At 38.2% G+C, this 25,231-nt stretch overlaps 1 protein-coding gene across 2 annotated transcripts in view; it reads left to right on the forward strand.

Moving 5' to 3' along the window:
- The window catches only part of BACH1 (BTB domain and CNC homolog 1), a 47,208-nt gene extending 23,543 nt beyond the window's left edge, over window positions 1-23,665 (forward strand). Inside the window, exons 2-6 of one of the 2 annotated variants that reach the window (XM_023629988.2) lie at window positions 2,051-2,151; window positions 3,162-3,455; window positions 6,353-7,696; window positions 9,319-9,525; window positions 19,849-23,665. In XM_023629988.2, the coding sequence (XP_023485756.1) occupies window positions 3,222-3,455; window positions 6,353-7,696; window positions 9,319-9,525; window positions 19,849-20,304 (2,241 nt within the window). In that variant the 5' untranslated portion in view covers window positions 2,051-2,151; window positions 3,162-3,221 and the 3' untranslated portion in view covers window positions 20,305-23,665. The remainder of the gene's footprint in view (window positions 1-2,050; window positions 2,152-3,161; window positions 3,456-6,352; window positions 7,697-9,318; window positions 9,526-19,848) is intronic. The other variant, XM_023629987.2, reaches the window with a different exon arrangement.
- Window positions 23,666-25,231: the final 1,566 nt, after the last annotated feature.

The following is a 25,231-nucleotide window of genomic DNA, read 5'->3' on the forward strand; positions in this document are numbered from 1 at the left end:
CTTCCTCTAAATCTTCCGCATCGTCGTCATCATCTGTAGAGGATTTCAGCAGATCTTTGAGTTCCTTGTTGGTAAGAGTTTCTCTGTGCTCTTCTGGCGTTCCTCAGTGTCATCCTTGATTATGTCAGAGAGGCCTTCCCGACCAGCTTCCCTTGCGACATTCAAGATGTTCTCAACTTCTGCATCAATAGTGGGGAAGCCCCTGAAGTCATTGACTACCTCACTCCTTAACGGCTTCCGACATGCATTGGCTGTCTGAGGCTTTAGGGCATCTGCAGCCTGTGTAATAAGCACAATTGCATCTGCAGCCGTGGAGCTCTTCCATAAATCCATGATGCTGCAGTCAGAGCTGGCATCAAGCGCAGCATGAATCCTCCTGAAGGTGAGGCGAGTGTAAGTCGTCTTAATGCCCTTGATGGTGCCTTGATCAAGTGGCTGCAGCAGTGACGTAGTGTTAGGAGGCAGGAACATCACTTCCTTGTTCTCCTCGGACGAGCAGAGAGATAGGGGATGGCCGAGAGTGTTGTCAGTTCAGAGGAGAACCTTGAATGGCAGCCTGTTCGCTTCATGTATTCCTTCCCTTCAGGGATGAAACACTGGTGGGACCATTACGAGAACAGGATGGCCATTACCCAAGCCCTCATGTCGTGTTGCTGGAACACGGGCAGGCAATTTTTGTTCCCGAGGGCCCGGAGACTGTTCAGTAAACGAGGCCTTTCTCTTCTATGAGTTTCTCGAGCTCTTCTGGGAACGCTGATGCTGCTTCTCCCGTGGTCTTTAAGTTCTTGAGGCGGTGGCGCCTTACACCGCTGGACAGCCGTCCCTGACTAGCCTTACACTCCTTTCTCCTGCTCTGTGCAGCCCCCTCACAGTAGTGCTCATGGAGGCTAAGTGCTTTTCACTCATAATTTTGCCATCAGCAGGGGCATGCTTCTGTGACGTGGCCTCTAGCCGCACACTGAATGCTTTCTCAGTCTTTTCAAGCCCTCCGTCACAAAGCAGAGAGACCATTTTCGCTATTGTAGCAGCAGCACTAAGCTTCCACAAATTTCAGCCTCTTTCTGCTTTATTATGTGAATGCTTGATTCGTTCTTCCCGACATTATGGCCCGCTTTGGCAAGCGAGATGCCTTTTTTCAAAAGGTTTAAGATTTTTATTTCTTAGTCAAGAGATAGCGTTTTATGCCTCCTCTTAGCCTTTGAGGGATTGCTTTGACCACCTCATTGCTTTTTAGGAGCCAATTTTTCACAGAAACAAAGAGCGTACACAACACATGTAGTGAATGAACGAGACGAGGTGAACAGTGCTCAAATAGTGAGTGCTGGAGAGAGACAGGGTCAGCGAAATGGCAGGAGGCTGCGGCAGGGTGTGCCTGCGCGTCACTTCATTCGCGTGGGGTCAGCGTAGTGCTCAACACGTGGCAAATTCAAGTTTTGCTTTTTGGAACTTTCTGGAATTTTTTTTTCCTGAATATTTTCATTCCGAGATTGGTTGAATTTGTGGGTGTGGAACCACAGATAATGGAGGGCTGACTTTAATTTCTTTGAATGATGGTTCCTTCCTACTATTCCTAATACTAATTTCCTGTGTTGATAACTGAAATATGAAGACCTCTTGCTAAAGGGCATTTACTCCTGTCTCATATGGGCACAACCCAAAGGTCGAGTTGGTTCCAGTGCATAGTTGGAAGTTGCTGGGATTTCATGTGGTGGGCTGAGTCAGTAAATGAGAGCTCGGGAGCTTTAACCTTGGGTAGAGTTGAACCACGTAATGGGAGATTTCCTTTCCATTGACTCCTCCGGAGGAACTTAACATTTCGGCTATATTGAGGACTTTAAAAATAAACACCTAAGTAGAATTGAGTTTGTAGGTGCATTTCAGGTGTTTGTGACTGAAACAGTCTCTCTTTAAGGTGGAATTCACCCATGGGCTGGGCCTGGGCTGTCTGAACTTTAGTAGTCCTCATTCTTTCATTTTTGTTTGAAGGATAGTGAATCTGAAAACATAACACTCATTCAGTCAGTGAACATTTGGAACCTTCGTGTTTCAGGCAGTGAGTACGGTGTCAGAAGAACAAACGTGAAAGACACAGGGATGACACCTCGGGGAGCACCTCGGCCTCTGTCAGCGTGATGGCCACGCTATAGTTGGGTATGCCACTCAGCTTGGGGGTGCTTGCCATGGGCTCCTGGGCTCCAGAGAAAATATTAGAGCTTCTCTTTTAACCTTTTACTTTCAGCCTGTGTGTTTTATAACATGTAGTATATGAGAATAGTAGTACCTGTCTGAGATAAATGGACAAACACAGATGTATGTGATCAAAAAATGTTTGGAGGCTACTCTGCGTTACTATGTCTTTTTAAAAATATGCGTTTTTAAATCTTTCTCTTATGTTTTAACCTTTTGAGAAAACCAAGAATTTCTATGTGTGGTAAACCATGTTGTTAATGATGAAATGGGTGCACTTGTTGCCTACATTTTGTAGTGTAAAGTAAGACTTGTTATATAAAAAGACTCATTGCTAAGATCTGGCCTGACAAATTCGAGTCTTTGTCTCAAAGAAGTCATTTCCATCTTTACGTTGGAGGAACTTTACAATTTGTAGAATGTGTCTCTTGTTAGGAAGCACCAAACCCTCCTGCCAGGTCTCAGATGTTGGGGAATGGGGCATGGAGAATGGTGGGAAGCCGTATGCCTGTTCTACTCTTCACTCCCCTCCCAAAGTGTGACCTCTAGTGAGCTACACACACACAAACACAGACACGCGCATGCGCACACACACTACACGCACGCCCTTTAAGGTCTTAGAGCAACAGGATTGGGATGCCACCCAGAAATTTCCTGGCCCCCTCTATTTGCTCATTGTAAGTGTATTTTTCTCAGTATGAAATGTCTCACTTTCAGAGAGCCATGAAGTCCTTGGTTCAAAAAATTCTTCCCTCCTTCCCCTCGAGAACCTTGTTCCTAAAATTAGTTAGAAAAACTGCTATCAAGAACCTGTTTTAAATGAGGTAAATTGAATAAATGTTCTAGGTTCTCTAGAAGCTTTTGTTTTCATTTTTGTGTTAGTGATGAGTATTTAATTTACATTTGACACTGTCGTTTTTCAAACATTTTTAACAAGACTTTATGTAAGTAAGATCTTGCCTGTGTCCTTGCAGGTTTGACAACGATTAGAAGCATGCTTTCACTGAACATCCCCACACCATCTGTTATGCAGGATGTCTCTGAGTGAGAACGCGGGTTTTGCCTATGAATCTTCAGTGCACAGCACCAACGTCTTGCTCAGCCTCAACGATCAGCGGAAGAAGGACGTGCTGTGTGATGTCACTGTCCTCGTGGAGGGCCAGCGGTTCCGAGCCCACCGATCTGTGCTGGCGGCATGCAGCAGTTACTTCCACTCGAGAATCGTGGGCCAGGCAGATGCAGAGCTTAACATTACTCTACCAGAAGAGGTGAGAGAGAGGTCCATGTGTCTGGAAGCCACCCTGATTTTAATCTAATTTAACTTAATTAAATAACTTAATTAACAATGTTTATTGAGCACTTGAATAATTTGACCCACTGTTATGTTATTTTTCATAAAATGACCAAAGCAGGGCATAGCCAGCGGATTATAGACATTTGGAGAGGTCATGCTGGGAGAGGCTACACTATGTGCCATTCTCTCCCTTTAGACCTTTTCCTGGGGTGGGAAACCGACTGGGTGTAGGGTTCTGTAAAGCATCCATTTTCCTAAGACATGCCCTCATGTTCCATAAATGTTCTTTCTCTCCCTTTTCTTCTCTCTTGAGATTTTGTCTATGCATTGGTAGGAAAAAGATGATTTTCTGTCACATTTATAGAGCTGGTTTTTACACATCTTTTTCCTACCAGCCTGTTGTGAAACTCAAGCACCTAATGTTTGGGTTCTTGTTAACATCCTGCCTCCAAGAGACCTCTGTCTGGGCCTGGGAGTGCTGGTTACTCTGACTCTTATTAGAACAGCTTGCTTTATTCAGTTAGTAATTACAGGTAGAAGAGCCGTTGAGCCTTGTGGCATTGGGGCACAAATTAGAAGTTAAGAGGAATTTGGAGAAAGTGTGTAGAACTTTTTGTGTCTGATAGGTCTGTGTGAGCTGCTCTGTAATGGGTACAAAGTCTACAGTTTAGCTTATTGCTGGCCATGCATTCTTCCATGAAATTGTGTCCACAGTTTGAAGAATCAACAGGTTGTCATTTCTATGGCAGAGGCTAGAGCAAATAATGCAATAGCAAGAAAATGACAAGAAAGGCCCACTATATGCTAGTCATTGTTTTTAAAAAGTAGCAATGCCTATCATAATGGAGACATACTTAGTAAGGTTCGTATTTTCAAATTACTTAGTAAGACTTTCCAAGTAGAGTGGAGTTGGATTCATGGGTGTGGGAGGAAAGGTGTATGAATGCATGCGTGCATATGTGTGTATTCATTCATTCATGCTAATTTGAGTGTAAATCATACGTTTTCAAATATTTTGAAGTGTTTCATAATAGTGATAGATTGAAAATATCTTTTATATAAGTCACTGTCTTAAAAACCTTTTGTGGTTATTTTAAAAAATCTTTAAGGGAATTTTTATTGAGATAATTGTAAATTCACATGGATTTGTAAGAAGTAGTGCAGAGAAGTCTGTTGTACACTTTGCCCAGTTTCCTCCAGTGGTAACGTTTTGCAAAAGTATAGGATAATATCACAACCAGGATGTTGACATTGATACACTCCACTCATTTTACTCAGATTTCCCTGGTTTTACTTGTAGTGACTTGTGTGTATGAAGTACTGTGCAGTTTCATCCCCTGTGTAGGTCCATGTATCCCCCACCACAGCCAAGATACTGAGCAGTTCCAACACCCAAGGATCCCTTGTGTTGCCCCTTTATAATTACACCCACTTCCTTCCCACCCTCTCTCCTCTCTCCCTTACCCCCTCCTTCCATCCCTAACGCCTGGCAACCACTAATGTGTCTTCATTTTCTAAAGTTTACCATTTCAAAAATGTTATATAAATGGAATCACACAGTATGTGACCTTTTGGGACTGGCTTTTTTCCGCTTACCATAATTCCCTTGAGGTTCATCAAAGTTCTGTGTATTGATAGTTTGTTCCTTTTTATTGCTGAGTAGTATTCCATAGTACGGATGTACCAGTTTTTATTCAACTATTCACCTACTGAAGGAAGTCAGGCTAATTCCAGTTTTTGGCTGTTACAAATAAAGTTGCTGTGAACATTTGTGTATAGGTTTTTGTATGAATGTAGGTTTTCATTTCTCTGGGATAAAAGAACAGGAGTGCAGTTGCTGGGACATATGGTAGCTGCCTGTTTAGTTTTATAAGAAACTACCAGCTGTTTCATTTTTCATTCCCACCAGCAGTGTATGAGTGATTCAGTTTCTCCGCATCCTCACCATTATTTGGTGGTGGTGCTGTTTTTTATTTTAGCCATTCAAAAGTTAACTACTCATAGGTTAGCAGGTTTTTAAGAAGATCACTAAAAATTATGGTATCTTGATCACTGTTTTAGAAATTTAGTGTTTTAAAATTAATTTGGTGCTTTTAATCCAGAATGGGGCCCTCTCTGCACTTAGTAGGTTCCATTTGCCCCTCACTTTGCAGAGGCAGGTTCAATGTAAAAGCACAAGTTTCTGCTTAAGGGTTTTATTACCCAGAGTCGGTGGGTCTTTGCTGAAACGGTTCTAGGCATGATTTTTAGAACTTCGCTTAGATCACTTTTTAAATCTGAATCTGTAAAATTTTGTTAGAAATTTTTGGCATGAGCTAAAGATAAGTTACCATTTACTGTGCATTTAGCATGGATCAGGACTACCTTAAGTGCTTTAGATATATTGTTTTTTATCCTTCAAAATTTTGCTTTGTAGTTTATAGCAGTTGCAGTCGTTTGGAATATAATGACTGCATGGAGCTGGGCTGGCAATAGACACCTGGCACTTGACTATATATGTGTTCCCAGTTGTGTCCATCCTGCTTTATTTTGTAGATGATTTATTTCAGCTAATGTAGAAAAATTGGGGTAATGCTTGTGTCTTTACCTCATGTGAGTAAACCATAATTCATGTGTCGTTAAGAGCGGAATCTATAAAGTAGAAGGTGTGGTCCCAATAAATGGGGTATGATAAATAAGCATGCTTTTCCAGACTCCCTTAGCTTCACGTTTCCTAGAAGAATAGTGTTTCTTACCAAATTAAAATACCTATTTTATAATTATCACAAATTCATCTCTCTATTCCCCTTCTACTTTCTTGTATTTGTCTACTAGGCAGCTTTTAAGAAATGCGTTTGTTTTTATTTTGTTTTTTATTTTGTATATTAACAGGTGACAGTTAAAGGATTTGAACCTTTAATTCAGTTTGCCTACACTGCTAAACTGATTCTAAGTAAGGACAATGTGGATGAAGTGTGCAAGTGTGTGGAATTTTTAGGTGTCCATGATATTGAGGAATCCTGCTTTCAGTTTCTCAAATTTAAGTTTTCGGACTCCACTGCAGACCAGCAAGAATGCCCAAGAAAAAAATGCTTCCCGTCACACTGTCAGAAAACAGACCTTAAATTTTCTCTTTTGGACCAGAGGGATTTAGAAATTGATGAAGTGGAGGAATTGGAAAATAAAAATGTTCACACTCCTCAATTTAAACTCTGTAGGTATCAAGGAAATGCAAAAGTATCACCTCCTCTACAAGACAGTGCCAGTCAAACATGGGAATCCATGTGCTTAGAAAAAGATGCTGCTCTGGCCTTGCCATCGTTATGCCCCAAATACAGGAAGTTCCAAAAAGCATTTGGAACTGACAGAGTCCGTACTGTGGAAACCAGCATCAAAGACGTTCACACTTCTTCTGTGCAGCCAAATGAGACGTCTGAAAATGAATGTTTAGGGGGAATCCAGGACTGTGCAGATTTGCAGGTCATTTTAAAATGTGAAGAAAGTAAATTAGCAGTGGAACATGAAGAACCCAAGAAGAAAGATCCGGCTTCTCAGTGTCCATCAGACAAAACAGAGGTGACTCCTTTCCCCCACACTGCTTCGACAGACCCTCCTGGGCTCTATTCTCTGTCTCTTTTACAAACATATGACCAATATGGTGACTTGAATTTTGCTGGTGTGCAAAACACAACAGTGTTAACAGAAAAGCCCTTGTCAGGTACAGATGTTCAAGAAGAGAAAACGTTTGGGGAAAGTCAAGATTTACAATTGAAATCTGACTCTGGCCCCAGGGAAGATAGTAGCCTTGCCTCTAGCGATCGGAGTAGTGTGGAACGGGAAGTGGCAGAACACCTAGCCAAAGGCTTCTGGAGTGACGTTTGCAGCACGGACTCTCCTTGCCAAATGCAGTTATCCCCTGCCATGGCCAAAGATGGTTCAGAACAGATCTACTCGCAGAAGAGGTCTGAGTGTCCCTGGTTGGGTATCAGGATTAGCGAGAGCCCGGAACCGGGTCAGAGGACTTTCACAACGTTAAGTTCTGTCAACTGCCCTTTCATAAGTACTCTGAGTACCGAAGGCTGTTCAAGCAATTTGGAAATTGGAAACGATGATTATGTTTCAGAACCCCCGCAGGAACCTTGTCCGTATGCTTGTGTGATTAGCTTGGGAGACGACTCTGAGACAGATACTGAAGGAGACAGTGAACCCTGTTCAGCCAGAGAACAAGAATGTGAGGTGAGGGGAAAATGGATGTGTGGTGAAGTTACTGTTTTACCCCCGTTAATTGGGATTTACTCTGTGTCAGCTCCTGTTGCCCCGCTAGGGATATGAGCAGACTCAGGGAGGGAGAAGGAAACCCATACACAGTTAGTTATAAGACATGACCAATACCAAGAGTGTGATGAATTTTGAAGGGCTTCTGTGTTCATATATTTCAAGCCAGGTGTATTTATGTTAACTCTGGAGTGCAGTCACACATTGCTCTTTAACTGTTTAAGTCAAATGCTGTGTCCCAAAAGGAAAAAGAATAATGATTCTGTGATTATTACATGGGAACTCCTGGAAAAACACAACATACATTCACTCTTAGTCATTGCCACAAGGATTTCTAGATCTGGGACTGATCACTTAGCGATGACTTAGCAGTGACTAGTTGGAGGAATGTGGCTTCTGATGCAGTTTTCTTTACGTTAGTTGTTCATAGCCATTAATTTTCTCATTATTTTCCAGTAGCTATTAATTTAATGAATGTCTTAATTTAGTATGAGTTACATGTAGCTGGTATAGTATTAATTATACAAAGCTTAATCTGTGTACAGACATTTATAGCTGCTTTTAAAAAAATATTACTATAATTCCAGGGCTTATTAGTTCTTTATCATGTTCTTTGGTTCTATAGCTCTTGGATAACATAGGTTTGAAAGAGTGAAAGAGGGCTTTTTTTCCCTTTGGCTTTGGAAGGAGGTGCTTGGTGATCTAATTTAAGAAGTAATATATATGCATGAGTTATATATATATAGATTTTTGTATGACATTATAAATCCAGTGTTTGGAACTATGAAAAGAATGTTAAAAATAAAACATTTAAGAAGTTTTAAAACATTTTGTATAACTAATTTCTGTAAGCTTGAAAAACAAACTAGGTAGATTGCCAGAGAAACTGACCAGTGTTTCATTTACATTTTTGAAAGTTTATATAATTAAACTGTCTCACAATTTTATTTTTAAAAAAGTTATCTTCTTTTTCTAAATTTAGTATGTCAAAAATGACTTTAAAATATTCATAAGATTTTTCTAACCATTTCTACACTGGCAAGTGAAATTTGTAGCTTTTAAAATGAGTTACACAAAACTACCTTTTTCCTCATAGAAAAATAAATTTTCTGAAATGCTTTAGAAATTACTAGTGTAATTATACCAGTATTGAATCAGTGCTACACAATATTATAAATCAAAGAATAAAATAGATTTTTTTTTTTTTGGTTTGGTAAAATCACATTAAAAATACTTTGGAAAGAGGCTTAAGGATATCTGTGGGGTATTAACATACCCTAGTAAAATCACAAATTCTTTTTTCATTTAAAATACATTAATATTTGAGTTAATATGTTTGATTTGCTGAGAAAAATCTGCTTTTCAATTTATTTGTCTTCTGAACCCTCTGTGAAATAGACTAGGAATAGCAATTAAATTATCAGTCTTTATTATAAGGGATTATATAGAAATTGGGAATGGAGGTCTTTTTTTAAGTCTAAATGAAGTTCTCTGGAAAACATAGATGTATATCATCCTTTTCCTAGATTTAAGTATAACTACAAAATACGGCAACAATTTGTAATGTTTATTTCACATTCTAGGTAAAGCTGCCATTTAATGCACAACGAATAATTTCACTCTCTCGAAACGATTTTCAATCCTTGTTGAAAATGCACAAGCTGACTCCAGAACAACTGGATTGTATCCACGATATTCGAAGAAGAAGTAAAAACAGAATTGCTGCACAGCGCTGTCGCAAGAGGAAACTGGACTGCATACAGAATCTTGAGTCAGAAATTGAGAAGCTGGTGAGGACACAAGTTTCTTGTTATTTAGATTCCACCATCTTTATTCATTCTTTTTTGTAGAGGAAATAGCTATTTCAATTCCTAAGTCAGACATTAATGCTCAGTTAAACGTTAATTTTAAAATTTACCAATTATCATTTTAAGAATAAATTATATGACATTTTCAGAAAGCTTAAGCGATAAAAAAATTAGGGTTTTTATATAGACTATTTTACTTATATAAATATTCTACATATTAGTATGATATGCAATAATATGTAAGTTGAGAACTATTTCTGAGTCCTTTTTTTTTTAATGATTTACAAATTAAAGGTAATTTTACTATCTACCTAATTCTTAGTGGTTGAGTAAAGATTAAAGAAGTTATAAAGCACCTAATCTGTTTGTGCTGTGTTTGGTGTCTATAAACGCTAATGTTCCAGTTGTTAGTTTAATTTAGCTGTAGACCTGAATAACTTGTTTTGGTTGATACCAAAACACACCAACTTGGATCTTTCATCTAAGAAAAAAATTCATATGATGATATGAACAGGAATTTTAAGGTCTAATGAGACCCTAAGCTAGAATAATGCTTACTTTACTGAATCTTATTTTCTATTCCAGCATCAAAACACAAATTGACTGAAAAATGGATTAATTTGCACCCCTGTGTCTCTGTTCCCCTAGTGGTTGGTGGAAGGAAACATTGTATGAAAAAAGACAGCTGGGATAGTGCAGGCCAGCTACAGCTAAAAATATAGTTAGAGACAGCAGAGAAACAGTGCCTAGAAGCAGTAAAAGCATTCCTTGAATGTTCGGTTTGTGTCTTTGTTAATTATTGGCCAAAGTTTAATATTGTGATTGTAGCAAGTCTTCAGGCATAACCGTTCTAGCTTTGAATGCCAATTAAACAGCAGTAATTTAGAAGAAAAAACTGTACCTTTATATGCCTTCAAAAAAGTAGAAAAATAAAAATTCATTGTATATTGTGCATATACCTTAATTATGCAAAAAAGATAAAGTATAACTCTGAAAAGATGAAAGAGAAATCAGATGTTTTATAAATGGAGGCATGAGAGATATTAAAAACCTATGTGATACTGCTGAATGATTAAAGTTGTCAAGACGAAAGAAGAAAAATGACAAATTCAGTAATATTTACGCAGTGCTTTTGGGATATGTATTAATCCATACTTATAAGCACTAGTATTCTTTCCTATTGTCCAACTTTGAATTGAACACAGCTGCCTTTAGACAGGGTATATAGCGTTTTAACTTTAGTTATTATTCTCTACTGTAATACAGAGATGCTTTGTGGACTGTTGGGTTGTATAGAGCTATTTGAAATCTACATAAACTTATACTATGAGAGTTCTTAGATCTGCTTCTCATTGTTCTGTCTTCCCCCTCAGCTAGTGATAATTTATAACTGTCAATAGAATTTGTCTACTTTTTTCCTCTCCCAAAAACAAACAAAAGTGAAAACAAAACAAAACAAACCTTTTAGATTGATGAAGTTTGTTTCATCGGTAACTTTATTTTGTACGTGAATTCTAAGCAAATGTTTTGGAAACTGTCTATTACTCTTTAGAACTATTCTGTTTCCTGGCTCATGGTCTTATTTATATTTTTTGGTTGAAATCAGACATTAGATTGCTGAACAATTGATGTTTTCACTAGATTTCAGATGCCTAGGATGAAGAGGGCTGCTACATTCTTTGCGCTTTCTGCCACCTCTGCCTTTGCTTCAGCAGAGAGAGGTGGGAAGCACACTGGTAAAAGTACGGAATTCTGAATCAGACTCCCATCTGTGGCACTTTGCATAATTTCTTTGTCCCTCAGGTTTCTCGTCTGTAAAATGGGATGTTACTAGTGTTTACTTTATAGTGTAGGTACTCATTTATGAAGTTTAAAAGAGTTAATAAATCTAAAGAACTTAGGAAAGTGCCTGTTGCATAGTAAGCACTCAATAAATATTACCTTTTTCTTCTTATGATTATTGCTATACTATTACTTGTCGATTTTCAGTTTTCTCTCCCTTAATTGCTTCCTTCCTAATGTCTCTGCCTAAACTGTAAACTCTGGGTTTGGACCTCACCCTTCTATTGCCTCTCTCCTTATATTAAGGTTCTTTTCATATGGTCAGTGGATTACTATTGGTTAATTTCCAATACAAAGGAATATTTGGTTGCCCAGCAGTTTTTATGAAATAAAAAATGAGAGTGGTCACTACCCTGTTTACCTATTGTATTAAGTTGGATGCTTGGGTGCAAGAAACAGAAACCATCTGAAGCATGAATGAGTGAATTTATTGTGAGGATATAGGCATGTCTCATTTAGAAGCCAAAGAATGGAGCCAGACCTCATAAATAGCATGGAACAAAGAAGTGGAAAACTGCCAAGAACTCAGAGAATCTTCTCTCTCAGCTCATCTCTGTGCATCTGTGCCCCCTCCATACTGCAGGATGGCTTTGTGTGCTAAGTGCGTCTGGGAAGAGTGGCTGCGGCACAGCTCCTGAAGAGTAGCACTCTCCTCCAGGGACTGGTCAGACAGAGACTACAGTTTTAGTCAGTTCTAACTTCCCAAGGAGGAGAGCATCTAATTGGCCTACTTCGATCAGGTTTCCTCTTCTGTGACTAGAGAGTAGGGACAAACAGCAGAAACATGGCTGCCAAGAGCCCACCTCTCTGAGCAGGCAGAGCAGACAGCCCAACGGGTCTGCTCACCCAGATTGCGCCAGTGAGCTCAGCACAGTCTCTTTCCTCTTCCAAAATATCCCCAGAGAAGACATGTTAGAGTTTTTGTATCAGAGCCACTCACCTTGTGTTTCAGCTTCCTTGAACTCTCTCCTCAGTTCTTCACACTACTCTCAGTTGTAGTGATTTATACAGACAAACTCTAGTTGCAGAGTACAAGGGGCACATTATAAATTTCAGCTCTACCACAGATGTCTCTGTCTCATGAAAAAAAGCAGAAAGTGTGCTACTTGTTAGCTTATAAGAATAAGAAAGCTGGTCCTTTTCCTAGAAGTAAAAGAATTTGATGCTTAAGATATTTATTACATTAAGAAGTTTACTTAGAACTTAGACCCTGGTTATTGGGTGATGTTTTGGATCTTGTCTTTGTCAAGAGAGAAAAACCGACAGTAATTACAGCCACTTCTATCCCAGGTTTGTATTTAGTGGTATGGAGAGTTGAGAATACAAAAGAGTGTGCCAGATGTTCTTTTTTTTAATTGAGATGTCGCTTTTGGAAGCATGGCCGGTAGACAAGCGGTGTTTCCCAGTCTTTATAGTCTGGGATTTTAGCAAACCTATTTAGGGGAAATTATTTGTTTCATAATTTAACACCCATTTTTATATAGCCAATGACTGATTGGATTAACATGTAAATAAATTCACAATATATATTGTCCTGGTCTGGTAATATTCAGGCAGTGGACCCCATATTTTAGTAAGCTTTGGTCTTTGGCTATTGGCTGTAAACTTTTGTAATTGGTCCTAAGAATGATAGCATAAGAGACTGTGGATGGATCAGCACATGAAAAAAAGTGTTTTGATTATAAGAATAATTACTCTAAAATGTCTTCCAGGTGGGTGGGTAGGATAATTATTGTGTGTAAAGGGCACTTTTATAGTTGTACTGTGCTGGGAAAGCCAAAGGAAGATGTTAGTTTGAATTAAAAAAATTAATGAATTGTACTTCTCAACAAGATGTTCTGTTAAAGTCTAAATAGAACCTTTGAAGAAAAGGAATGGTATGTATTTATTTGGTGGATAAATTGATGGTAATGACTTTTAACATTTATTTCGAATTTGGTAGTATGTCAGAGGGTAGGCACTAATTCAGCATTGCTGTTACTGTAAGGATTGAATATGCGTAATCTATAAACGAATAACAGGACTTTTTTACCAATAAATCTACAGTCTTGAACAAAGTTCAAGAATCGTTGAGCTTCTGTTATGTGTTTGGCTTACAAAAGCTCTTGTCTTTATAGGATTCTTTACAAGGTCTGTGTTTATTCTTTTCTGGAAGATTAATTCAGAAGTTAGAAAATATATATGTCTCTAATACCATTTTGGCCTCAAACCAAGGTAACCCTGAAATGAAGGGAACTTTGCTTTTAAAAAAAAAAAATTAAATTACCAAAATGTATTTTTCTTAGAAGGTATCAGATATTAATTGATATCAACTTGTACCTGATTAGAAATCAGAATATTCACAAAGCACTTGAACCTCAAGGTCAAGGTGTCCAGACATCATTTTGTTTCATTGCTCTAATCTATTGTGATGGTATAGGAGTAAAACTACCTCATCTGTCCTTAGTGTTTTGCATTTCCTGGTGAAAGGTGTATTATTTTATTAACGATAAATCTGTTCTAGTCACATTCTACTGGGTGCTGTACCCACGTGCACACTACCTTCTCCAAACACACCTTGATGGGCCCTTATGGAATCTTCCCTCTGCCACTCTGTGATGCCCTTGAACAGCACATCTTGAAGTGTGGTCTGTGGGCCATTGGCATCTGAGTTATCTGGGAGTGCCCCTTCAAAATGAATATTCCTTAGTCCCATCCCAGACCTGTGGGAGGGGCCCAGGAACATGCATTTTATAAAAGTTTCCAGGGTAAATTCTTGATTCTACGCATTGAACTTGAGAACCTGCTTCAGTAGAACATGGAGGTCGGATGGAGGCTTTGGAGTCAAATGCCTGGAAGTCTTGCCTGGCCCCTTGTTAGCTTTGTGGCCTGGGGGAATTATTTCACCTCCAATGCCCACATTCTCTCGTGGATAATATGGGGAGAGAAGAACAGTATCCCTTCAGGATTGGTGCAAGCATCAGATGCCATCAGGGAGGGAAAGTTCTTTGTACTGCTCAGCACATGTTCATGCTCAATGAGTATTAGTGGTTCTGTTTGAAATAAAAGTGGTTCTCTGTTCCTTCAGTAAGCATCTGCTAGTCACTACGTAGTAAATTTCTACTGGGTACCAGGAAATCAAGGATGAAAGAGACATAGTCCTTGCCAATAAAATGCTTATGGTCTCATGGGGAGCCAGGTTTATGTGTTTTCATTTTTTCTTGCAATTCATCTTCCTCCTCCCTTTCTAAAAATTACAAGCTTTCAGGAAAGTTAAATGAATAATACAGTAAACTACCCATGTAGTACATTTACTCCCCATGTAGGTTCAACAGTTCTGGGCATTTTGCCACATTTGCTTTGTCTCTCGTTCTGTCCGTCTTTGTGTCTGTCTCTGTCTGGCCTGCTCTGGAAGGTTGGTCTGTCAGTCTTGTCTCTCTCTGTCCCTGTCGGTCAGTCTTGGTCTCTTTCTAACCATTTGATTGATCTTGGTCTCTCTGTCTTTTCTCTGTTTCTGTTGCTCTCCTTTTATATTCTAAATCATTTGAAAGCTGCCACATTATGACATTTTACCCCTAAATGCTTAAACATGCGTCTCCTAAAAACATTCTTAGATATCTTTATCACATATCTTTACCAATATGTTTATCATACCTGAGAAAATTAATAAATCTTTCATATTATATATAGTCTCTCTTCAAATTACCCTAATTGTTCCCAAAATATATTTCACATGTATGCTTTCTTGTTTTCAGACTCAGATCCAATCATCACATAATGCATTTGGTTATGACTTTCTAATCTTTCAATCTAGAACAAGTCCTCCCTCTTTTATTTTTTCAGTGACAACTTTTTGAAGAGTCCAGGTCAGATTTCTCATAAAATGTCCCACTTTTAGTATTTGTCTTTTTCCCCTTGGTTTTATTTAACTCATTGATCCATTCCTTGTATTTCATGTAAACTGCAAAAGTTCGAGTTGTCTAGATTGAGATTAAGTATTCATTGGTGGTGTGTCCTTCCTATTGCATCACTTGGGGAGGCACAAAGTGTCAGAATGTCCCACTTGAGTAGAAGAGAACTGCCAGATCATTTTCAATTTTTTTTTTGCCTTTGTAGTTGTTCAGTAATCTGTGGAGTGTTACTTAGGCACTTTGTGAATGTCCTGTTCCCCATGACTGCCTCCTTTGGTTTTTAGCATATCTTGATGGCCTTTACAATGGGGATTGCAAAATAGGGATTTTGCAATGCCAACACTTATTGACATTACTCTTTAAAAAGAACTTTCCTTCCCTCCTCTTTTCCCTCTTTCGCACCACACTCCTTTAGTATCACTATGGACTCATGGATTAATTTTTTCCTAACTTAATTTCTTAGAATCTGTAATAGACATTATCTTTTTGATGTTGACACTTTTTCAGGCTTGGCTAGGGGAGCCCCATCAAGCCAGCTGCTGTGTTCTTTTGACATGACCCATTAGGGCTTCTGTGCCATCTAGAGCAACATGTTGGAGGCTCACCTTGTACTTCTCTTGTCCCAAGATTTAGAATCACCCCCTTCTCTAAAAATCCCTGGTTTCCTTTTGCAGGTATTAGATTTTAGAGAGCATGCTTGCATCTGAAGTATTGCTCCTTCTGGGCCCTTTCAGTGGACAGAGCTGGGAAGTGTGTGTGTGTGTGTGTGTGTGTATGTATGTAAAATCATGAGTGCATTCAGTATGCATGTCATGCTTCAATAAATAAAAGTAAAAAGTATATTAGAAATCATGAGTTCATGTAGATATTTCCAATCAAAATTTGGCAGTGTGGAGCTTTTGTCTCTGCTTCTTTTGTATATTTATATTTTGTCTCTTGTCATTATAGAGAAAATCTTGGCTCCCTATTACATTAATATATTTACTATTTGAGATATACATCACAAAATTACAATATCAATGTTACTATTAACAATAAACAGATTGAGTGAAATTTCTTTGCCTTTGTCTCTAAATATATACCGTAGTACTGAAGTTTAAAATTTAAAAGTTATTTGAAGTAATGTTTTGTCTGTTAGCAATTTGATATACATTAAATTAATTTGTTTATATTTATTACTAGAATTTACTCTTCATATTTTTTATATAAGTTTGTTTTGAATATGTAAAACATTTATATGGTTCAAAAGTTAAAACTGTGTTTTAAGAAAGCTATACTCCAAAAGTCTTGATGCCATCCTCTCCCTATACCCTATTCATTATACCCTCTTCATGGCTGTTTCCTATAGGTAACCGTTTTCAAAACCATTCATTTTTTTTCCCTTATTTTTTCCCTAAAAACAGGGTTTTTTAAATGTGTATTCTTATTATCTTCACTACACAGAAGTATTCTGTATATACTCTTCTATATTTTACTCTTTTCACTTAAGAAGTGATTTCCAGGAACTATTTTTCCTTGTTCACAGAGGTTGCCGTTCTTTTTACAGCTCTGTAGTGACTGTAAAATCTCTATCATGGCTGTAGCACAGTTTCTCTAAACGGTTTTCTTATTGGTGGACATTTGGGATGCTGCAGTGGATAACTCTGTACATTGTTTTTCTAATGTTAAAGAAATGTATCTTTAGGATAGAGTCCCAGAAGTAGGATTTTTGTGACTATCTGCCCACAACCTCAGCAAAGAGTTTGTTGTCAGCGTTTGGATTTTTTCCTGTCTGATAGTGAGCGTTTGTATCTCATGGTAGCGTTTATTTTTCTCTCTCTTATGAGTGAAATTGAGCATTTTCATTCATACTTTCAAGGGCTGTTTGTATATTTCTATGAGCTGTCTATTCATGGGTTTTGCATCATAAGGAACTATCCGTCACCACCTTCCATCAGAGAGGACTTGTTAACCTCAAATAAATTGTCGTTGGATCTGGTGCTTTTGGTGCCAAATTCTCCCGTGCCTTATCTTTATTGGGTTAGTCATATTTAGAATCTTTCTTTTAAACTTGTTATGCTTGAATGAAGATTGTACTGTAACTGTTGAAAATGTGGACATGGATATAAATTTTTTTGTCATAAAATGCAGAATAGTATCAGAACACAAATTTCATTCGATTTTTTTTTCAGATCTATGATTAAAGCCTCAGCACTTCCAACTTAGGACTTACACAGTTGCATTATAAGAAAATTAAAATAGATTGTAGGAATAGGAAGCAGGCCACTAGTAGTGAGTATGTTTGGCGGATGTCTTTAATAATAATCATGAAGTGATTAAGTTGAGTTACTTTTATTTGCTTAATTATTTGTTGTTAACTTGAATGCTAGCGAAGTAAATTTGTGTTTTAGAATTAGAGCGGAATGGAAAAAACAGCTAACTACCTGGACACTTAGCCGCGCAGGAGTTAGCTCAAAGTACAGAGGAACAGACGGGAGCGTTTAATGTGTAGAAATACCCGTGGTGGAGTTCCAAGGTTGTCCCTGTTGGTTTTAGTTGATGTAAAGAAGCAAGCCATCTTGCAGGGGTCTCTCTTAGAGTGTAGTGATGGCTTCCTTTATTTAGTGGGGTAGGAGTAGTGAGAATATGTAAGATCATACTGATCTTTATCTAAAGATATAGAAGTTATAAAATATTTGTAATCTTCATAGTATCTGTAAGTTGAATAGTAGTTCTAATTTCTGGAAGGAAGCTCAAATATTCATTATTTTGCTTAACCATATTTAATTTAAAAGATCAATTAGCACTTGACATTTTGTCTCTTGCTGTTTAGAACAGAGATTCACCCCAACTTTGTTGAGTCCATGGCTGACTATTGTTGTGACTGAGGAAAAATCTTTCTAATTTTTTTCTGGAAGTTTTGTTTCCATCCTCATTTGGATTGGCTTCTGAGAGACCGTAAAAAGAAGTGGTTGCTGAGTGCGTTAAAAGTGTTCCTTGTCGGGGCAGGTGGGAGTAGGCACTGTTATTGCCCTCTAGGCCCCTGCAGACTCGTTGTATCAGAAGACTGCAACTGGTACACTTTCCGTAAGAAAAAGTGTACTTGCTGAACATTGGTCTTGATTTGATTCATTTATATAATAGTAAATATATTCATATATTCTTGACCTCTACCTATTTTTTCAAAACAGAACAATTGTATAAAAATCCAAACAAATTGGAGAGTACTTTGCAACATAAAAATTCAGTATTTTATATTCATTATACATTTTCTCAAAATATTAGATGACCTTGAAATATTTAAAACTATCAGTAATTGTATTCACGTGCAGTTTTGTAGAAAACTTTTTATATGAAACAGTAACAGTACTTTTTTATAAAGCAAATTTATTTTTACTATTTTTGTTCCAGAAAAGAATCTATAAAGGATGGCCATTATAGATTATCACTATGAAATAATCCATGTAAATGTTAACTGGCAACTGCAGCCCCCCAGAACCTGCCAACAAGCAGAAAGCCAAGAGTTGTCATAAATTTCACAAGAGAAATCTTTGACCTTCTATCAACATTTATTTACTCTTACCTTAATAAATAACTTGATTAATAGTGTCCTTGCTTGCAATAGATTAGCAGCAGTGCAGTGGTAGAATAAGATGGATGGCATGGGACAGTGATGGAGAGAGAGATTCTGTCAGCAGCAACGAGTGATGGTGGACAGAAAGGCAGGAACCAGGAAAGCTTTGGAAAGAATTCTGTGGTTGACTTTCCTGGAGGGATAAAAATTTAATAATAATAATAACAGCAACAAAAATAAATATTAACAAACACAAAATTCCCCCCCCACCCCAAATTCTTCACGCTTTAGTAACTCACCCACTAGCTTTCTGACTCGACATATTAAACTCCAAGTCCCATCTATAAAATGGGTTTCACAGTACCTAAATCAGCAGTCATTGTGTGGATACGTAGCTGAGATTTAGCACAAAGTCTGGCACAGAGTAAATGCTCCACAAATGTTAGTCATCATTAGAGTCTTGCAGTGATTGGAGTTGCAGCAGTTATGATCACTGTACTTGTACCTTTTTTGGTTTATTCCATCCAAAATGTCAAGTCCACACTTAGCTGCATTTCGCAAAATCAAAAAATTCTGAAAAGTGCATCACAACTGTTTTGGCCAGAAAACTGACACAAACTGATATCAGGCTGTGTAGAGTCTTTATCCTACTTTGTGCATTTATTTGATATTTTCATGTGTTTTATTTAGAAACGTAAAGATGTTTCATAGTGGGGGGCTGCCCCAGACCCTGCTAGAGGAAATATGTGTGCATCCATATTATCTTTCTAAAATCTGAAAAATTCTGAATCTCAAGATACATCTTGGCCTAAGAGTTTTAGATAAGGGATTAAGAGGGAGGATGGGTTTTGAATTGAAAGCCGTTGCTCAGTGATGGTGGATTTTGAATTGAATTGAAAGGAAAAATTCCATGCGATCTTATTTAATGAGAAGACACTGTAGATATGCATTTGATCACCTTAGAACTGTGGGTTGAACTAATAAACACAAGTCGTTGTATTCTCTTTCCCGCCTTCACAGCAAAATGAAAAGGAGAGCTTGTTGAAGGAAAGAGATCACATTTTGTCAACTCTGGGTGAGACAAAGCAGAACCTAACTGGACTCTGCCAGCAAGTCTGTAAAGAAGCAGCTCTCAGTCAAGAACAAATACAGATACTCGCCAAGTACTCAGCCTCAGATTGCCCACTGTCATTTTTAATTTCTGAAAAAGGAAAAAGTACTCCTGATGGTGAACCTCCGTTACCATCCATTTTGAGTCTACCTGAGGGGCCTGCAGCTGGGCCGCCTGCGGGAGAGCAAAGCCCTTGCTATCCCAGCACGAAGAGCAGCGAGGCGGGCCGTGCGCGGGGCCAGGAGTCCCGGCCGACTTCCAGCGCCGCCTCTGAGCAAGCTGGGCTCCTGGAACGGTGTCGGCAGAGCGGCGGCATCTCGGATTTCTGTCAGCAGATGACTGATAAGTGTACTACTGATGAGTAAACTTGCATTCACTTCCTTCGAACCATCTGATCTTCTACTGAAGATCTGACGTTGTCTTGCAAGCCTAATACAGCCATCTGTCTTTTAACAATATTGTTTTTCCCCCTCGTAGTTTGCTGTTAAGGCAGTTCCTCCAAAGACAGCCCTGACTTTTCCTTCATTTCCACAGGAGATGCAGAAATGATTTGCTTCCTGGATACTGAAAAATCACATGTGAAAATGTAGTAGGGCTTTAAAAGCTTGTGTTTTAGAGAATAATAACTATTAGTAATAACTCTTCCCAGTATTCAAAATAAATATGAAAATGAAAACTGCAGCATATCAAACAACAGTTTAACATCTTGTTAAACGTCTGCAGACAGTTCCTACTAAAGAAGTAGCCTGCAGGGGTTTAGGAATCTGACCTTTTTGTAATAGACTGGTTTAAAAGAACATTTCTCCCCAAGTAATGCTGATAGAGTTCAATCTACTCAGAAGCAGGGTGTCAGCTACTTGGGCGTCTTTGTGTAGAACTGCGGTGTGAGAAATAGTGGAACGGTCTTGCCCGAATCCTGGAGCTTTGCTCTTCAGCTCCTGCTGAAACCAAGGATGGACTGGCTGCACTGTGCCTCCTGAGCAGCGCTGGGAGTAGTTAGGAAACAAGGGCAGGCAGCTGGCCTAAGGCGGAGCTTCTGCTCCTCCTCCTTGAGCAATTCTGGCTGCATGAACAGTAGGTAAGTGTCATTTTCCCTCTCTTCTTTTTTCTCTTCAGTCTCTAACACATCTGGGTCCATCCTGATCTTTCTGTCTCTTGACATTCTTGTCCCTTTGGAAGAAGAAATAGGACTCAGGATACAGTGGCATGAGTGAACGCATTGGCAGCATAGGCTTAGCCACCCAGAATCCTGGCAAGCTTATCAAGACACAGGGCTGTTTGCCTTCCCACCATAGCTCACCCATGCCAGAAAAACAGATGTCACAGGCAAAGAAAATGCCCCACAGTTATCAGGAGTGCAGTTCATTTTTCATCCTATTTTTGAAGTCCCTTGGTTTAATTGTAAAAAGCATTATTGTAGATAAAAATGTATCTACAGCAACTGTGCAGGTTTGTGAAATAGGGTGAAACTTGATCTTGTTCCATTGTGGGTTTGAATTTGGAAACCAGACTTAATCTTACTTTCTTCTCCTGGTCTGGTGTATAAGGGTACACAAATCATTTTGATTTGGCTATTTTAAAATCAGTCTTCGTGTTTATTCAGTCCTGTTTTAAAGTAATAGTTTTTATAATCTGAGCACCTACCCCAGAACATTTTGCAGCCGTTCTGGTGTTACAGGCTTATTTGGGAGTCAGATGAAGGCTGTAGACTGTGGGTCTTCACGACAGGTGAAAAACTCCATATATTCACATTCACAGAAACATCTGCAGAACCTAGTTTTAAAGGGTACAAAGGAGTAATTTATAGTGTTAGGATTAGAAAGTGCTTCCTTTCACTAAGATCAGATACCTGAGAGAGAGACTTATATAGATTGCAGCCTGAGTCCAGTGAAGGCTCTGGGTGACTAACGTAGGAGACAACCATCCACCGTGTAGGAGTGAATCTGATGCAAGTAGACCTTTGCTGTAAGAGTATATGGGGACCAGACTTAATGTCGCAGAGTAATTTGTCAAATGTTACCCTTTTTGATGGGTGGGGTAGATATTGCTAGTATATTTTCAGTGGTTTGTATGTTGTTTCTCTTATTGACTTAGTTGTTGTAAGAGAAAATAATTGGACTTGTTTATTTCCTAGAAGCTTTTTATAAGAATTTGTCAGGGAGAATGATGATTCTGTGATAATGCATCCCAATACAAAAGAATTGTGTGTGTGTGTGTGTATGTATATATAATATATATCCCCATGTAGCTGTTTCTTTGATACTTGTAATTTTAAATGTTAACATCAAAATATAAAATAATATAAAAACTTTTCTGGTTTACAATATGTAAAATCTTACACAAGCCAATGGAATCCTTGATTTCCTACCTCACTGTACACTCAGCTGTTCATCATATCAGTTTGTGTATGTGCAAATGTCAAATAATCTTTTACTTTAATTGCTACTGTAAATAACTGCTTTGAAAGGTTGTGTACTATTTTATGATAAAACCTAGTTGTTTCCAGAGTTTAAATATGATTTTTATGGCACTTGGTCTAAATTTCTCTCTACATATAAATAGTTAGAGCATTAAGGGTTTATTTTAATGATATTCTGGTTATTTGCCAAGTGTAATATTTCCTGAACTATAGCATTACTTTTAATAGCCAGCATGTAATACAAGTAACTACACTACCTCATACCTACATGATTTTCAAGTTGTAATACAGAGCGACAGAGATAAAAAAATTTTATCTTTGTTTTTTGGCCATAAGGTGGGGAAATTTTCTATATACTGCATAGCATTGTACATTTATTTTAACATTAACTTCTAAAGAAGTTTTTTCTAAGAAAATTTCTTTTCAGTTGATTTTTTTTTTTTGAGACTGCCGAAGACAAATGACAGGATTATGTGTATACAGTGTATATCTTTTCCTTCATGCAGAATTTTGGAAAGGTTGTTTTCAGTTTGTATATTGCGTATTTACATGATCATTGTTCCTTATTTTGTGAATTGGCCTTCTCAATGCTTGATGATTTTTAAAAAGCTGTTGTGTCTATCTCAGTAAATAATATTACCTTAAAATTCTTTTAATTATTTGAATTCCACAGCTATAGCAAATAACTTGTTAAATTGTTATATTCAAAATAAATATGGATATAAATGTTGGTTCTTCATCTGTAAATTTTATAACATAATTTACTATAGCTTAATGTTTAACCAGTTTTAAATAAGGAATTAAATATATTTGATGCAGAAGACGATACAGGTTGCATGTGGACACTGAGCCACATCAACAACTTGGAAAAAAAATCAAACAAATGGCAATTTTATAATGAATTCTCAGGTGAACTTTTTTCAGTTATAAAACATCTATTTTGAATTTGTAAATATTTTAAGTGTTTTATTAAGGCATGTAATAAACTATTCTTTGAAACCTGTTGGGAAAAATGAAAATTTAAAGCCATAATAATAAAAGATGGCATACTGATTGTAAATAAACAGAAATAATAACATCTATTGATTTTTTTTGTATCTTTCATAATATAATTTTCTAACAATGCAATAAAACCACTAAATTTTTTATCCATATCCTATTAAGATCATGTTTCATTAAAAGTAAACTTTTGTAATATTTAATTTACATTTTCTTCCTTATGTGCTTATCCAACTGTAGCAAGCTATAAATGTTAGATGTTGGTGATAAATTGACAGTTGAATAAAATTCTCTAAAATTACTTCTAATTGATTTGAGTTGTACATTTCATTTCCGTTTTCTCACCTCTTATGTGAATTTACTAATTTTAGTCTTTTGATTGAGTAATCAGTATGACTCTAGCATTTGTAAGAGGGAATCTTTCATTATTTGGTTATTGTGCCTAAAAAAATTTCTGGCACTCAGGTGTTTAAGGAAGCACAGATTTTAGCATTGCTTCTGGTTTACTTAATTTCAGTCTTTGGATAGAGATATAGGGCTTTTGAAGGGGATACTATCTCTATCAGTACTTAAGTACTTAATTTTTTTTTTTTTCCGCTGAGGAAGATTTACTCTGAGCTAAAATTCATTGCCGACCTTCCTCTTTTTGCTTGAGGAAGATTCGCCCTGAGCTAACATCTGTGCCAGGCTTCTTCTATTTTGTATGTGGGTCGCTGCCACAGCATGGCGGCCAATGAGTGGTATAGGTCCGCACCTGGGAACCAGACCTGGGCCAGTGAAGCAGACTATGCCAAACTTAACCACTAGGCCAGGGGGCTGGCCTCACAGTCCTTAATTTTTAAAGACTTGTCTGCTGAGTCAATTCTACCATGTTACATTCAACTTCTAACCAGACCCTTGTCATCAAGCTTTGAGCAGCTGCTCAGAGCTATTGGTGATCCAAAGCATGGTCTTCTGGTCTAGTAACAGCAATTCTCAGCTAGGGGTGATATTGCATCCTAGGTATTTGGCAGTTCCCAGAGACACAAATAGTGGGGGCAGGATAAAGGATATAGTATCTAGTGGGCAGAGGCCAGGGATGCTACCAAACATCCTGCAATGCACAGGGCAGCCCTCACAACAGATTATCCACCCAAGATGTCAACTGTGCTGAGGTTGAGAAACCTTGACTAGGCCAACAGTGGAGTCAAGATGACATGTAAGAAAGTGCTCAGTCATGTGAGGCAGTTCAAGAGTTCAAAGCTACAGGAATTCAAAGGAGAGAAAGTAAGAAATATGTAATTTCACCAGGCTTTGAAAGATTTCAATCTAAGTCAGTATAAAGTTAGTCTCTGGGAAGAGAAGGCAACATGGCACCAGTAAGGCTGGTACGTCAATAGAATAAAGGGAGAAGGTGTCACAGTGGGGGTGGGGGCCCAACTTAGTCTGTAAGTTCCATAAAGGGGGATGCGGTGTCCCCAGCATTTTACATAGTGCCCTGCAATGTTTTGACCCTACCATTGAAGGCCTGAGATCAGACTTTATGAGCTTTAAGAACAACAGAAGTGTAAACAGTAAACGTAGAGGTTTCTGAGAGGGTCAATAAATGGCACCCTCTTCCCAGCCTCAGCTTTGGGGCATTTGAGAAGCAAAAAGGTGGTGGGTGACATCCACCTTGCTGATGGAGGCCAGGTCTGAGGACATGGCTTTATATCTGTTTAGCTGAGTGCATTTGCTAAAAGTGAACTCTGAAATTAGGCAGGCTTACCCAACCCGTCCCACCCAGTCATCCCAGCCCACCCCCAAAGGGGCAGAGTCCTTGGAAGAGCTGGAAAATGCTCTCTACAGGTGGGCAAATCCCAAATCACAAGGGGGTGGCTGAGCCAAGTGGGCTT

This window comes from Equus caballus, chromosome 26 (genome assembly GCF_041296265.1).
Source record: "Equus caballus isolate H_3958 breed thoroughbred chromosome 26, TB-T2T, whole genome shotgun sequence".
Taxonomy (NCBI): Eukaryota; Metazoa; Chordata; class Mammalia; order Perissodactyla; family Equidae; genus Equus; species Equus caballus.